The sequence below is a fragment of the Triturus cristatus genome, chromosome 3_1 (genome assembly GCF_964204655.1).
Source record: "Triturus cristatus chromosome 3_1, aTriCri1.1, whole genome shotgun sequence".
NCBI lineage: Eukaryota > Metazoa > Chordata > Amphibia > Caudata > Salamandridae > Triturus > Triturus cristatus.
The window spans coordinates 651,842,447-651,858,249 of NC_140583.1; the positions used below are offsets into that span (position 1 = coordinate 651,842,447).

Consider the following 15,803-nt stretch of genomic DNA (forward strand, 5'->3'; position numbering starts at 1 on the left):
AGGTCAATTCAGTTGTTTCTTCCTGTTTCTTTTCTCTTCGAATCATTAGGAAGATTTCTCGTTTTTTTTCTTTACCTGCCCTAAAAATTATAGTGATGGCCATGGTGCTCTCGCGCCTCGACTACGGGAACATCATCTATAATGGCGCTCCAGCCTACGCCACTCGCCGTTTGCAGCTAGTGCAGAATCAGGCTGCCCGCCTGATCCACGGCCTGCCCAAACACCATCGAGCCACTCCCCTACTGCAGGCCTTGCACTGGCTGCCGGTGAAAGAGCGTGCTCTGTTCAAGCTTGGCTGTACTACCTTCCAGGCTAAAACAGGCACTGCCCCGGAATATATCTGTTCTGCCATCACCCCCTACATACCCGGACGAGAGCTTAGGTCTACTCATCAGGCTTTGTTAACCATCCCCCGCTTCAGCAAGAAAAAGACCGGCGGCACGAAATTCGCAGTGCTCGCTCCTGCTTTTTGGAACTCCCTCCCTCCGGAACTCCGCATGTCGTCTTCTTACATTGAGTTCCGGAAGGGTCTTAAAACTTTTCTCTTTTCCCGCGCTTACAATGTTTAAATGTTTAAATTCCCCTCTGCTCCTGCCTGCTTCTCACAATCCAACAGCGCCAAGAAACCGCTTGGTAAAAGTGCGCTTTAGAAATGCTTTTAAATTCAAATTCAATTCAAATTCAATTCCCCCTGAAGTCAGGGTGAACCTGTCTACTGTCTTCTTCAAAAAAGAAGTGAAAGGGCTCCTGATGAAGAAATTTCTGCCTTAGCATGGCATCTTCCTCTGATTCTGGGTCCAAACCCGTTGACTCTTGCTCAGACACCTTGTTCATGAGCAATTTTAGACTCTGATCTTTTTTCTCCCTCTGTTGTTTATGATGTGTTTTGCTGTGCCTTCACGAGAATGCTGGACAATTTTGACTTTGAATTTGTTGTTTTGGTTATTCTGTTTTGTATGCTTATTACCTTGTGATGCATAATCTGTAAAGCCCTCTAATACGCTCGGTGGTCATGTTCGCGCTATATAAAACTTTCAAAATAAATGAATAAACAAAGTTGTTTCTGTCATGTATCTTGGTTGAGGCCTTTTTGTCGTTCACTTCTGACATCTCTCCATTGGTTCTCATTATTTTAGCAGTACTTGGTTTGAGCCTCAGTATTACATAGGCTACTGTCTGCAGCTGCTATCCTTGTGGAAGGGATTGATGTATGAATGCTTGTGATTGCATGTAAACTCTTATGCTGGGTCTAGCAGTTAAGTAACATTTCTGATTTCCAAACAGCGATCTCAGTCTGGGCAGTGGTACAGGGAATTTTGTTTGCATTCTCTATTTGATTTGGCACGTGATGTCACTGACTTTAACAAAATGGCTTGTTTTGTATATTGGTTTGGTTTGTATATTTCACCTGGATTTTATTGGAAAGGGGCTTCAATGATTGGAGAGTGGGTTTGATTCCTGGCATCTGGAATAGGCATCTTGTCATGTTTGACTTTTTTTTTTGATGTCTTGCAGTATTCTTCTTCTTTTATTCACTAGAGCTTAAAGCTCAACGTGTGAGAGGGTGATTGCCTCTTCCCAACTGCATCACCCACCCTCCAGTTCTTAGTGTTGGAATATGTTGCCTTGACAACTACCCAACTCGAAATGCTTGACCTTTAGTCGACCATCTTGTTTCTTTGGTGGGGTGTTAATGTCTGGGTGGCTCTTGGGAACTTATTCGCCACAGGCTATCTTCACACATTGAGGATAGCACCTCCACATAGATGTTCTCAGTGGTACAGGTGATATTGTTATGAGCAATGAAGTGGGACGTCTCGACTGTCTTTCTTGCCAACATTTCACAGATATTTCCTGGGATTTACCACATCTTTTTGACCTTCTAGGAATGACGTCCTTGGCTAAGCCATGTTCCCTCAAATTTCTAATCTCCCCTTACCCCCTTTATTCACGTGAGCATGCTACTGGGCATGCTACTGGCGTCCGTCATTGGCACTTGGGATAGATGGCGCTCTAGTTACTGTAGTCCATGTGCTTTGAGATACTGTTAACAGCTCAGTATGTTGACCATATTTATAAGACCACTTCCTCTACTGGTTGATGGTGGAAATTAGTATGGCCACTATGCAGATACTCACTTATTGCTAAGCATTTTAATGCTAGAATCTGCAATATCCTTGGAATCACTATTTCTCTGTTGCAGAGATGATGGCCGTGTTGTGTAGTGTAAAAGCATAGGGGCTTCCATTACTCTTTGCTGCCACCTTCTCCTAGCTCACCCCTGAGACATTGCTGACTTCACTGATGCAAGGGTGTGCTTCACCTGGACATCATGGATTCCTGCCTCTGGCACTATGGACTCCAGCCTCCGGCTCCGGTACCATGAACTCCAGCCTCTGGCCCCATGGACTCCAGACTCTAGCCCTGGTGCCACGGACTCTAGCCTCGGGCTTTGGCACCCTCGACTCCAGCCTCTGGCACCATGGACTCCAGCCTCTGGCTCTGGCGCCATGGACTCCAGCCTCTGGCCCTGGTGCCATGGACTCCAGCCTCTGGCCCTGGTGCCATGGACTCCAGCCTCTGGCCCTGGTGCCATGGACTCCAGCCTCTGGCTCTGGCGCCATGGACTCCAGCCTCTGGCGCCATGGACTCCAGCCTCTGGCCCTGGTGCCATGGACTCCAGCCTCTGGCTCTGGCGCCATGGACTCCAGCCTCTGGCTCTGGCGCCATGGACTCCAGCCTCTGGCACCATGGACTCCAGCCTCTGGCCCTGGTGCCATGGACTCCAGCCTCTGGCTCTGGCGCCATGGACTCCAGCCTCTGGCGCCATGGACTCCAGCCTCTGGCCCTGGTGCCATGGACTCCAGCCTCTGGCTCTGGCGCCATGTACTTCAGCTGCTGACCCTGGCACCATGTACTTCAGCTGCTGACCCTGGCACCATGTACTTCAGCTGCTGACCCTGGCACCATGTACTTCAGCTGCTGGCTCTGGTGCTATGGACTCCAGTCTCTGGCACAATGGACTCGAGCTTATGGCTCCGGTACCATGGACTCCAGCCTCTGGTTTTGGCACCATGGACTCCAGCCTCTGGCTCAGGCGCCATGGATTCCAGCCTCCGGCTCCGGTACCATGAACTCCAGCCTCTTGGCACCATGGACTCTAGACTCTGAACCTGGTGCCATGGACTCCAGCCTCTGGCTCCATGTACTTCAGCTGCTGGCTCTGGTGCTATGGACTCCAGTCTCTGGCACAATGGACTCGAGCTTCTGGCTGCGGTACCATGGACTCCAGCCTCTGGCGCCATGGACTCCAGCCTCTGGCTCTGGCGCCATGGACTCCAGCCTCTGGCGCCATGGACTCCAGCCTCTGGCCCTGGTGCCATGGACTCCAGCCTCTGGCTCTGGCGCCATGTACTTCAGCTGCTGACCCTGGCACCATGTACTTCAGCTGCTGACCCTGGCACCATGTACTTCAGCTGCTGACCCTGGCACCATGTACTTCAGCTGCTGGCTCTGGTGCTATGGACTCCAGTCTCTGGCACAATGGACTCGAGCTTATGGCTCCGGTACCATGGACTCCAGCCTCTGGTTTTGGCACCATGGACTCCAGCCTCTGGCTCAGGCGCCATGGATTCCAGCCTCCGGCTCCGGTACCATGAACTCCAGCCTCTTGGCACCATGGACTCTAGACTCTGAACCTGGTGCCATGGACTCCAGCCTCTGGCGCCATGTACTTCAGCTGCTGGCTCTGGTGCTATGGACTCCAGTCTCTGGCACAATGGACTCGAGCTTCTGGCTCCGGTACCATGGACTCCAGCCTCTGACTCTGGCACCATGGCCTTCAGCAGCTGGTTCTAGGATCTTGAGGCCCCGCAGAGCAGGTAGGAGTACAGTGTGGACTATCAGGGTTGCCGGCAGGAATCAGAACCCAAGGAGACTTTCACATATGTTATTTTTTTTATCAGTTTAGAATGTCATTGTCATCGAGCTGTCTACATTTAACCCACTCAGCTCTTGAAATTGTGTCTTTAGACTGAAAGATCAATACTGCTAAAGTATTGTAATGTCAGTAGTTTTCACTTTGACGGTCGAGGCTTTTCAAGACAGCAACAAAACATCCTAATGCCAGCAAAGCAATGGCTTTCTTTCTTATATATTTATTTTTAGTTTTTCTTGCAGGGCACTAAACTACTCTAGTTCATCTCAGAGTGCTTTGTGGTAAGGGAGACAAGGCGGTCATAAAATTGCCTAGCACTGGATTCACATGGGATTGGGTGTCGCAAGTCAGTGGCAGGTGCGATACATTTTTGGTGTGTTAAGAAGATGGTTTTAGTGATAGTGAAAGCTATGACACTCACTGGCTAGTGGGGGGTGAGCACAGTCTTGGATGTATGACTACAAAAGATTCAGAGAGTTTGGAGAAGATAGATAGATTCTCTCCAATTCATAAACAAAAAGGAAGAGATATGTGTGAGATTTGTAAGAAGAGCATGCTAGAGACTAAATCCTCAGACAAGTCTGGATCTCCTACCTAATCTGCTCCTAATAGTGGTTGATATTTTTGATTGTTTCTGAACCTCAAGTTAGTCTGAACAAAGGTAGACATAAAGGTGGGACTGTAAATTTGGAGGCCCTATGTCACAGCATAATATTTCTACCCTGTAGAGTCTCTGAGGACACTGGACAAGATCGAGCGCCGCAGAGAGAGCTGGGAAGCCATGCAGAAGAAGAGACGGAACAGGCCACAGAGGTCCATCAGCAAAGAGAAGTGGGTGGAAACCCTGGTGGTGGCTGACGCCAAGATGGTGGAGTACCACGGAACCGATAATGTGGAACACTATATCCTCACAGTGATGAACATGGTGAGGGATGTCTGGCAGCTGTTGCTCACTACGACAGAACAATTCATGCAGATTTTGATTCAACACGAACAGTGACATTGGATTATGTTATGTACACAGTTCTCAAAACAAGTCAATTTTATGTTGTGTTAATTACTGTAATCTGTGGTTACAGTAAGGTGCGATGTGTGAGGCCTATTTTCTCAATCCTAGGTGAGTCAGTAGTTACTGGTCAGTATTCGTTTTAAGTGGAGAGGATGTGGTCCAACAGCTAGGACGGCCTACCTCAAATCTGGGGAACTGGATTCTAGTCTCGGCAATGACGTTCAACATCCTGTGATTCTGGGTAAATCACTTAATCTCCTGGTGCCTAACTAAAATGAATTTGTCCTTGAGTAACGCAACTGGTGCGCATGTAAAGCCCTCTGATACCTGATACCTTCGGCTCAAGTTCACACTATATAAAACTTCCCCCCAAAACAAAGTTCAGTTGTTCACCACTGGTGCCTCAGAGTTGTATGTACTATTGCAATATGTCTTCATTTACATATAGGCAGAGTAAGGCAGATGCTGCAGAACCCAAATGACCACCACGAAAAAGTAAAGTGGGATCCCACCCTCAGAAATGACAGCAGTAGGGTGCTAAAGACCTGGTCCAAATTGAAAGATGTCCAATGAACAGGGCTACTTGCTACCATGGTTAGTGACAAAGCAGGGTGGCGAGGCTGAACGCATTTGACTTGGAGGTCAGCGTACTACTCCAGTTGGTCTCTAGGGTCCACATCACAAAGAGGAGGACTGGCTGATGATGGAAATGGGCTCACACTCACGAAGAGTTTCTTGAGGGCAGCAAAGTATAGTGGTCCTATGTCATTAACAGCTTGTTGAGGTTGGCGCAAACACTTCAGGTCATGGGTAGCACACTGTATTCACTAGCAACTAGTAAACAGGGATGTAGGGTTAGGGTTTGGGTGTTCCTTTAAACAGTGATATCTCTGGAACTATAAAAGTGAGAAAGATGACTAAGACAGTTCGGAATCTGGCTGACCAGCATCACCCTTTGGGCCAACAGTCTAAGATTTAGGCGCTCTCGGTTGGAAAAGAGTGATATAAGTTATCACAAAGTTAGGGACGGCACAGGACGGGTTCAGGTTCATCAGTCTTGGAGTGCTGAAATAATTCCAGCATCTAGCCACCCTCTTGTGAAGCAGACGTCTGAGGTTTGGTTCTGGCCAGCTGAGTTCCAAGGCCCTCCTAGTTCTGGGCGGCTGACTATCTCTTGGGGACCTCCACACTGGCTTCAGTCGTATGGCCCTGTCTTCTTGCCTTCCTGGCCAGGGATTAGTTCCTGTTGTCTTTGGGCAATACAACTTCTTATTGTGCCAGAGGTGGTCATAGCGGGAGAGCTTCCTCGAGAGTCCGGGGCATGTTGCCCTTCAGAGTCCTGTTCCAGGTCCAACATCTGTCTGTGCTGGTGCACCAGAGCCTCTCTAAAGACCCTCAACAAACGGCTGTTGGCGAGAAGGGGCCTAAAATTGGCTGCTCTGGAAGGATGCCTTGGGATTAAAAAACCGCAACACCAGCAAACCAAGTCTAAGATCATCTTTGTAGGCTTTCCTCTAATGCTTATGTGAAGAAGTTGAAGGGCAGGTAACACCAGGATAAGGAAATGTAGACAGTGGCGACTCCCTGTGAGAAGTCTCTAGATAATCTTAGGCAAAGCAGGAAAGGGGGGGCGTCAGATAGCCAGGGGATGCAGCTTGAGCCCCACTATGTTCAGAAACCCAGAGCTGGGGTAAGCAGCTGTGGTAAGCCCTGGGCCAGACGCTCTGTGAAGTTTGTGTTCTGCAGGCCTCTGGGACGAATGTCTAGTGCAACCAGAAACCAGAAAAAGATGAAACCCTGATGTGGCTTCTACATACACATCGATGTTGTGATTGGCTTACCCTGTGGAAGGAGTCACTGTTTTGAATTGCACGCGATATGCTTTTGCAGAGGACAACATTCATACCACATATGGTCTCTATGCACTCTGCATGTAAACCCAAACACACAATACACGCATATGGAAGATAAGGGCCCTAATTAAGGGAGAAAGAGTCAATTTTAGATGATTTACCTGTGCTATTACAGTTTGAGAAACACTAGGATAGCCAGAAAGCTGAACAAAAAGAAAGGGTGATATAGCTATACACTTAGTATGACAAATATTGTTTCTGCTTCACCTATATTTAAATCTAGAATACGTGGACTTTTTGGTAGAGGTTAGATAACCATAACAAAATAACAAAAACTTCTGAAAGTTCAAAGAGAGTGTGTGCTCGATTGAGTCAGTAATAAATATGGTGCCCATGATAGTAAATTATCACCAAAACATCATTACTTTACACATGATAATTCTTGTCAAAGTTTCACTCAACCGTCAAACCAGTCATCTACTGAGGCTTATGGTCTTATCATCCCTTGAACTGTAAACAACACACTCACTACTAATAAGCACCCACACTTACCAAAATATCTTATTAAAGCTTTAAAATCCCATATTAACACAAGATAGTCAAAACAGATGTATTATATAGTTGTAGAGAATAGGGGTTACTTAGGAGAGTACTCCGTCGATTGTGTATCCCTTGTACGCCGTCTAACTTGGGCGTCACTTTGCCAGTTGCTAAACATAAGAGGACTATTTTGATTTATGCTCAGCACTCTGTGATATAAAAACCAATGCTGCTAAATTGCAGGTGCTAAAAGTTACGGATATCTATTAATTTACCTTGACTTCTGATTAATGTACAATACTATACCCAAAATATATCACATATCACCACCTCATCTTTTCGAAACTAATTCATATAAGAAAAAAACAATTAGGTACACTAATTGGCCGAAGCAAATTAGTCACAAACTTCAACATAAAAAGTGACAACGGATGGTAGCTCTACAGAGGATTTGAGTTTCATCTATTGTTTCTATCCAGTATTGGGAATAAAGAAATCTTCCAAACAACATCCATATAACTCTATTTGGTCCATAGATCCTGACCCAGTATTACATCCAATTTAAGTAACTAGCAAAATTGTCAGACCACTTCGTACCATCATCATAGCCAAAGATTATAATTTTACAAAAACAGCACATAATGAAAGCGCTTAATGTGCATAAATAAATGGTATATTAAAAGGTTCTATAATATTGTAATCTCAAACTCTAAAAGATTGAGGTCTCGGAGGCACTATAACTAGTTAGGTCAGGCAAGGAATTTTCCTCATTAAAGTGCATCCAGGAGCAATAACCTGCAAGAAAAGACATTCCCAAGTCTCTTTTGCATATAATGTTTAAGAAGGGCTAAAATGTATGTTCCCACATGTTTGCAAACCAGCACAATGCTTGGGGGTTTAGAGTGATCCTTGCAATGCTGATGTGAACCACTTTTCAACCAATAAATAGTTTAGATCATGTGAAACACATGCGTTCTCGGCTTATGAGCATTTTATTGATTTTCAAAGGGATTTAGTTGTGTCGAGTCCTGATCCTTATTGATCATCTAATGAACTGATTGGTTGACCAAATCAATCAAATCTGTTTTCAAATGTACAGCACTTACATGTTCCCGAATAACGGACGCTTAAGAACATTTTTGAAAAATTAAATAAACATGTCTATTCTGAGAAAAAAAGGTTTCTGAGCAATTGTTAAATATGCTGGATGTGAAGGATTTGAGATGTGGCATGGGCAAAGGTTTTTTATATCTCTGAACATCTCTTCATGACACATGGAGCAGGTGCCTACAGCCTAAGGCAAGATATCCTGAAGAAATTATTTTGAGCCTGGTTAAATCAGTATTAGGTGTTGCTATTAGATGGCGAAACAATTTTTGCCAAGTTGTACTTAGTACTCAGGATGTACTAGAACACTTGTGATCAATGTCTGTCCAAGAGGGTTGGACCAATGCCAGATTTTTAACATAACCATTGACTATTTAAATGATTCCCATTCAGATTCCTTTTTAATTTATCATGTGGGTATCCTGAAAATACGGCATAGCTACAGTCCTTGTGGACCAACGCTGAACATCCTTGTAATGTAGAGAGGAGAGAACTTTTGTTAAAATTATGTAATATTTCCTGCTCCAGCTGAAAACCGTTCTCAGCACAAGCATCCAATCTTGTGCTGGCAGGCAGACCAAAGGAAAAAGAGCACGGTGGATGGAGGATTGAATGGGGGGAGGGGAGAAGAGAGAGAAATAAACTAACACCAGAAGGAGTGGAGGCTTCTCCCACTGGCATGCCGTCTGCAGCATCATCACAGACTCACCATTGCTGTACCCCCTGATATCCTGCTATTCCTCTAGGAGTATCCTGCAGGCGAGTGTGCCTTTCATGCTCTCTCAACTGGTACATGAGTCTTCACTTGGCTGTCTGTTGTTTGGTTTTACTTTGCTGTCTCTTGTTTCTTACGTTTTGACCTTGGATTTTGCAGGTTGCTGGTTTGTTTCATGACCCGAGCATCGGTAATCCCATTAATATTGTGATTGTGCGTCTGATCCTGCTGGAGGATGAAGAGGTAATTCAGTATGTGGTGTTATATCTTCTTGAATCTAAGGTTAGTTGTGACGGGGAACAACCTTTACAACGCAACTATTACAACGCACTACACTTACAACGCAATTTTTACAACGCAACATCCACTACAACGCATTCCATTACATCGCATGACACTACAACGCATTTTTAAAAACTACCTTTACAACGCATTCCATTACATTGCATACGACCTTTACAACGCATACCATTACAACGCATAATATTACATTAAAACCCCTACACTATCCAACACTTACCCTACTGTTGCACCACCTGGAGTTAGAATAGTAATTTTTACCCCCATACTATCCAACACTTACCCTACTGTTGCACCCCCTGGAGTTAGAATAGTAATTTTTACCCCTATACTATCCAACACTTACCCTACTGTTGCACCCCCTGGAGTAAGAATAGTAATTTTTACCCCTATACTATCCAACACTTACCCTACTGTTGCACCCCCTGGAGTAAGAATAGTAATTTTTACCCCTATACTATGCAACACTTACCCTACTGTTGCACCCCCTGGAGTAAGAATAGTACGTTTTACCCCTATACTATCCAACACTTACCCTACTGTTGCACCCCCTGGAGTAAAAATAGTAATTTTTACCCCTATACTATCCAATACTTACCTTAAATGCAATGTAATATTATGCGTTGTAATGGTATGCGTTGTAAAGGTAGTATGCGATGTAATGGAATGCGTTGTAAAGGTAGTTTTTAAAAATGCGTTGTAGTGTCATGCGATGTAATGGAATGCGTTGTAGTGGATGTTGCGTTGTAAAAAATGCGTTGTAAGTGCATGCGTTGTAAAAGTGTGCGTTGTAACGTCATACATCCGTTGTGACATTACATACAGTTAGCAGAATTGTCCCTCATCTTTCACTGATCTCACCGGCTCAGATGCCACAACAGTCCCTTAGGTTACAGAGATAGTTCAGGTTCAGGTCTCCTCAAACAGCGGCACTGTTCTTCAGCTTTCGTGGATATCCCAGAGTGAGATAGCAGAACAAACCCTCAGGTAAAGAGGCTTAGGTTGTAGACAACGTTCCTGCCACTTAGGTTCCACAAATCTCACTGGCTGAGCCAGCAGACAATCCCATAGATTGTTCAGAAATGATATTCTCAGGCTTTATTAGACAGCATTGATATTCCTCAGACTACACAGATATTGTTGGTTGAGACAGCAGATAATCCCATTGATTGTGCAGAAATGATAATCTCAGGCTTTAGACAGTATTGATATTCCTCAGACTACACAGATCTTGTTGGTTGAAACTGTACCACTGTCCCCAGATCTGAGATTCGGCCTCAGACAGCAGACCTATCCCTATAATTGCACAAATCTTCCATTCTCTGCCCTCAGACAGCACACCTAATCTTCAGGAGTTTGTAAGATCTTTGTTACCTAATCTTCAGGTAACAAAGATCTTACAGAATTAAAAACTTTACATGATAAACCATGCGACAAAGGCCACTGGAAGCATGTCGCACCCTATTCAGCTGATGATGGAAGATATGTAAATACGTAATAATCCTTAACACTCATTATTTTAAAGTACTGCCATAACAGTTTTGAATAAATGTTGTAGCTATAATTTCTTACTGAACTATCCCTATGTGTTAACCTCATGTATTCTATTTCATTAACCTTGTGTGTTCTATTTCATTGTGCATGTTAGTAAATTAACCTTGCAAAGTAAAAACATATCCACCCAGAAAAACTAGGCTTAACTCATGCCAACTAGAATTATTAATATCCTTATTAAGGAAAACATACTGAAAATTTGACATCTTCTGTATGCCATCTTCTACTGAGGAAAAATAAAAAGGTGCTAAAGGGTACATAATAAAGTACAAAAAAAATCAACCAATGCAAAATTAAAAATAAAGATTTTCAGTTCATAAGATTCAGGAATCCCTATTATCTTTGTCTGGCTACCTGAGGTACAAAGCAAAAAAAATCGATTCCTGTAGATTCAAAATGTGAGCTCAAAGTTCATCAGAACTAAGCAAAAGTTCAAGGTGGTTTTTCTTCTTCTGGTTCGCCTTCAAAGATGAATCGACAGCAAATTGTTAGATCAAGAATGTCCACATGTGACTCTTCATCTTTAGATACTGTTGCTAGATAAGATCCACTCAGGTGACGAATACTTTCTATTTGGCACTCTTTTTCTCATTGATCTTTAAGCTACAGGTGATTCACTTTCCCTATTTTCAAAATCAGCTTCAGTTGTCTCTGGTTCTTGCCTGATAGCTTCTGGCCCCTGAGTCTTCCAGTGCAATCTTGTGTTGCTTCTCACTGACACCGACCGCTTATCTCCAGGATCCGTCAGTGATGCTCAGGGGTCAGTGATAATTTCGGTGGCTCTGTCACTCATGCTTGTGTGGCTCTGTCAGTGATGCTCAGGGCGCATTTGTAATGATGTTTGGATGGGTCTGGCAGTGATGCTTGTTTTACAGTGAGACCTGAGGTCTTTCTTCTGTCCTTGGCAGGAGGAATTGAAGATCACACATCATGCAGACAACACCCTGAGGAGCTTCTGCAAATGGCAGAAGATGGCGAACATTAAAGGAGATGCTCACCCCACGCACCATGACGTGGCCGTCTTGATAACCAGGTAAGGCTGGGCTGCGCCAGCTCATGCGCTTGATTCCTAAATGGGGCAGTTTTGATAACCAGGTATGTCTGGGGGCGCGCCATGTGCCGGCTCATGGGCCAGATTCCCAGATGCTTCCCCTGTACAGAGCCTTGCACACAGCACTGTCTCTATTCCTATCCATCTGCCCTCCAACAGCTCTCTAATGCAACCAACAGATGAGTGGGTTAGATGCCTACTGTCTCAATAAATAGTCTAGAAAAACAACTGGCTAATATTTTTATGATCCTCACAGGCCGGGGTTGTGGCTCTCATGTTTCATGGGTCATTATTCTGCTGCATCGAATTCATGGGTGTGTTTGGCATTGCTGTTGCCCTGCGGTTGAGCAGCCATGGGCCCCTTTTCAAATGGCCTCCTGCTTCTTGTCGGAGAGGAATGCATGGGGAGTGTTGCGACCCGGATTGGATAATTTGGGAACTGATTTACTGCCTACTCTAGCTTCCATCTGAGGGGTCCTTGCACACTTACTCCCATCTGGTGGGATCATTATACACTTCCTGTTTCCCAGGATGCATCAGAGCATTATTACCAATTTCGACTTGTCTGGTTAACCGCAGTGCATCGCTTCTGTTAAGGCCTGAGCAAAATTTTTATTACGCTGGAATAATCAGAGTAATTCAGCTTTCTGCTACTGTTCATGTTCTGTTGCATTTAGCACTATTTTCTCACTGCAAAATACATCCTTGGGCCCATTTTGGTTGCGAGAAAATGCAAGGTTACGCTATTGGGCAATATATGCCAACCCCTACTTTAAACCTGTTCCATATACAGATCTTGCACATAACTGTTTACCAGACATGCATTATTCATAACTCTTTTATATCTTCCAATCTTTGCATATACCTGCTGATTGCACATGTATAATGACATTTTTCACCCAAAGTGTTTCTGCTGACAAGGGAAAGGCAAAAAAGCAATGCTTGCAAGTGTGCCATGCCATAGTGGCATTCTGGACCCCTAGGTATATTTTTCAAAAGATAAATACCCAAACCGGGAAGATTGTTTTTAGGAAATGTAAAATCAATATTTCTACGTGCTGGGAGTTTTCTCCTAGAGCATGGAAGACTTCAATCTTTTTTAGAACGGCCATCATGTACAAGACAATAACATGTCTGACAGGCTTCAGAAGGGCCGTCCGTGTTAGCTGGAAGTTGAGGGACTTGCAGGATGTTTCTGGTGGCTCCTGTGTCTCTGAAAACACAGCACTTCCTTCACCTCTAAATGATGGTGATCCATGAGTAGGTTGGCTGTCCTAGTATTGCCCACCGCTAAATGACCCCTCTGTTTTTATTCCTGGGCTTTTAATGAACAAATTTGTGCATTTCGAGAGGGATGGTGTATTACCTTCTATTGCAATAGACGCACGCTTCTAATAAAAACTTGTAAAAGGAAAGTGTAGAACTGGAGAGCTAGTGTCCTCATGACATATATATATATATATATATATATATATATATATATTCACTGAAAAAACCATAGGTTTCACACACGTTATAGTTAGGAATTAGCATTTAAAAAACCTTGCAAATTCACTTAAAAAACCATAGGTTTCACACATGTTATAGTTAGCTGGGCATTTCCCTCGTAAAAAACCAATGAAATTCCCCCGTTATAGTTAGTGCAGGCAACTATAACTCACGCGGGCGCAATCCGCTGCTGATGACGTCAGATATTACATCACTGTATTTAGACACTTATTTACCCATGTCTTCTTCCATTCATCTTTAGCTATACATATATTTCATTTTTTTTTTTTTCAGAAAGACACATATGTCATCAGTGATGTAATATCTGATGTCATCAGCAGCGGATTGCGGTCGCGTGAGTTATAGTTGCCTGCACTAACTATAACGGGGGAATTTCATTGTTTTTTTACGAGGGAAATGCCCAGCTAACTATAACATGTGTGAAACCTATGGTTTTTTAAGTGAATTTGCAAGGTTTTTTAAATGCTAATTCCTAACTATAACGTGTGTGAAACCTATGGTTTTTTCAGTGAATATATATATATATATATATATTATCTACTGGCGGTCGCCAGTAGATAGTTATAGTTAGGACCGTGTTTCCATAGGAAATCCGCAACATTCTATTTGGAATAACTTTGGCGCCGAATGATGAATCCTCGCGAAATTTTCAAAATAGGTGGGCCGCTCCGCTCCGCTCCTACCCTGAAAGTCTCGGGGGGATTCGTCAAGCGGGGGCTGAGAAAAAAGGGGGTCCCAAAACGCGTTTTTCCCATGCAATTTTCCATAGGGACCTTTAGTCCAAGGTACAGCCCAAACGGCTGAACAGAATTACTTTAAATTTGGCAAAGAGGTAGTCCTCAGGTCAGGGATGTGCCTTTTGCATATCTGGAGTCAATCTGTTCAGTAGTTCCTGAGAAAATTGCAGTTAAAAGTACATACATATCTATAGCTGCGCACCGTGCGCGAACGGTGCGCGCACGGTGACGTGCGCAATTCTGATTGGTTGTTAGATGTCAGTAAACATTCGAATCGGTCGAAATCAGGAAGTGTCGGCCGCCATTTTGTCTCTCGCAGTCTGAGGCAGTGAAAAACAAAGGTGGAGAACGTGAAGAGGGGGCAGGGTGGACAGTTCCTGACCCCCTAGCCTTTGTCAGGGGGTGACTGAAGGACCCCCAAGGATGGAAAAAACATTTTTTTTTTTCAAAAAAGCGCGGGGTGCGCGCACTGTGCGCGCACGTAACGCATAAAGCATCATTGGCGCTCGGTGCGCAAAGCGCACCCTGCGCCCACAGCGCTCGCACGGTGCGCGCACGGTGAAGAACCTGAAAAAAAAAAATATTAATAAATACATAACTTAGCATTTAAAAAAACGTACGAATTCACTTAAAAAACCATAGGTTTCACACACGTTATAGTTAGGAATTAGCATTTAAAAAACCTTGCAAATTCTTTTAAAAAACCATAGGTTTCATACATGTTATAGTTAGCTGGACATTTCCCTCGTAAAAAACCAATGAAATTCCCCCGTTATAGTTAGTGCAGGCAACTATAACTCACGCGACCGCAATCCTCTGCTGATGACGTCAGATATTACATCACTGATTACATATGTGTCTTTCTGAAAAATAAATATTTGTAATATATGTATAGCTAAAGATTAATGGAAGAAGACATGGGTAAATAGGTGTCTAAATACAGTGATATAATATCTGACGTCATCAGCAGAGGATTGCGGTCGCGTGAGTTATAGTTGCCTGCACTAACTATAACGGGGGAATTTCATTGGTTTTTTACGAGAGAAATGTCCAGCTAACTATAACATGTGTGAAACCTATGGTTTTTTAAGTGAATATATATATATATATATCAAAACAATACCCTTTCAGGCATAGAGAGACGAATAAATTATGCAAAAAAGAAGCAGAGAACTCAGAGTAGTTCTCAGGTTTAGGTGGAAAAGCAGCTCCTGTATAAAGCACCCTCAACGAATATGACTCGTTACAACGCGAGTCATCACAACGCGTGCCATAACAATGTGGTCGTTACAACAACCGCGTTGTTACCACGCAAAGCCGTTACTATGCAAGTCATAACATTGACTTGCTGTAGATGGCGTGTTGACATTAGAAATTTATAATTTACTATTCCAACTCCAGCCTACGTAACAGTAGGGAAGGTGTTGGAATAGTAAACTATACTATTTCTAATGTTAGCACGCCATCTACTGCAAGTTGATGTAATGACTT

The 15,803-nt window shown here is 43.9% G+C and overlaps 1 protein-coding gene across 1 annotated transcript in view; it reads left to right on the forward strand.

The window, feature by feature from the left end:
* The window catches only part of ADAMTS7 (ADAM metallopeptidase with thrombospondin type 1 motif 7), a 487,405-nt gene that overhangs the window by 176,208 nt on the left and 295,394 nt on the right, over positions 1-15,803 (forward strand). Inside the window, exons 4-6 of the mRNA XM_085644679.1 lie at positions 4,666-4,862; positions 9,321-9,404; positions 11,924-12,048. Coding sequence (XP_085500805.1) covers positions 4,666-4,862; positions 9,321-9,404; positions 11,924-12,048 — 406 coding nt within the window. The remainder of the gene's footprint in view (positions 1-4,665; positions 4,863-9,320; positions 9,405-11,923; positions 12,049-15,803) is intronic.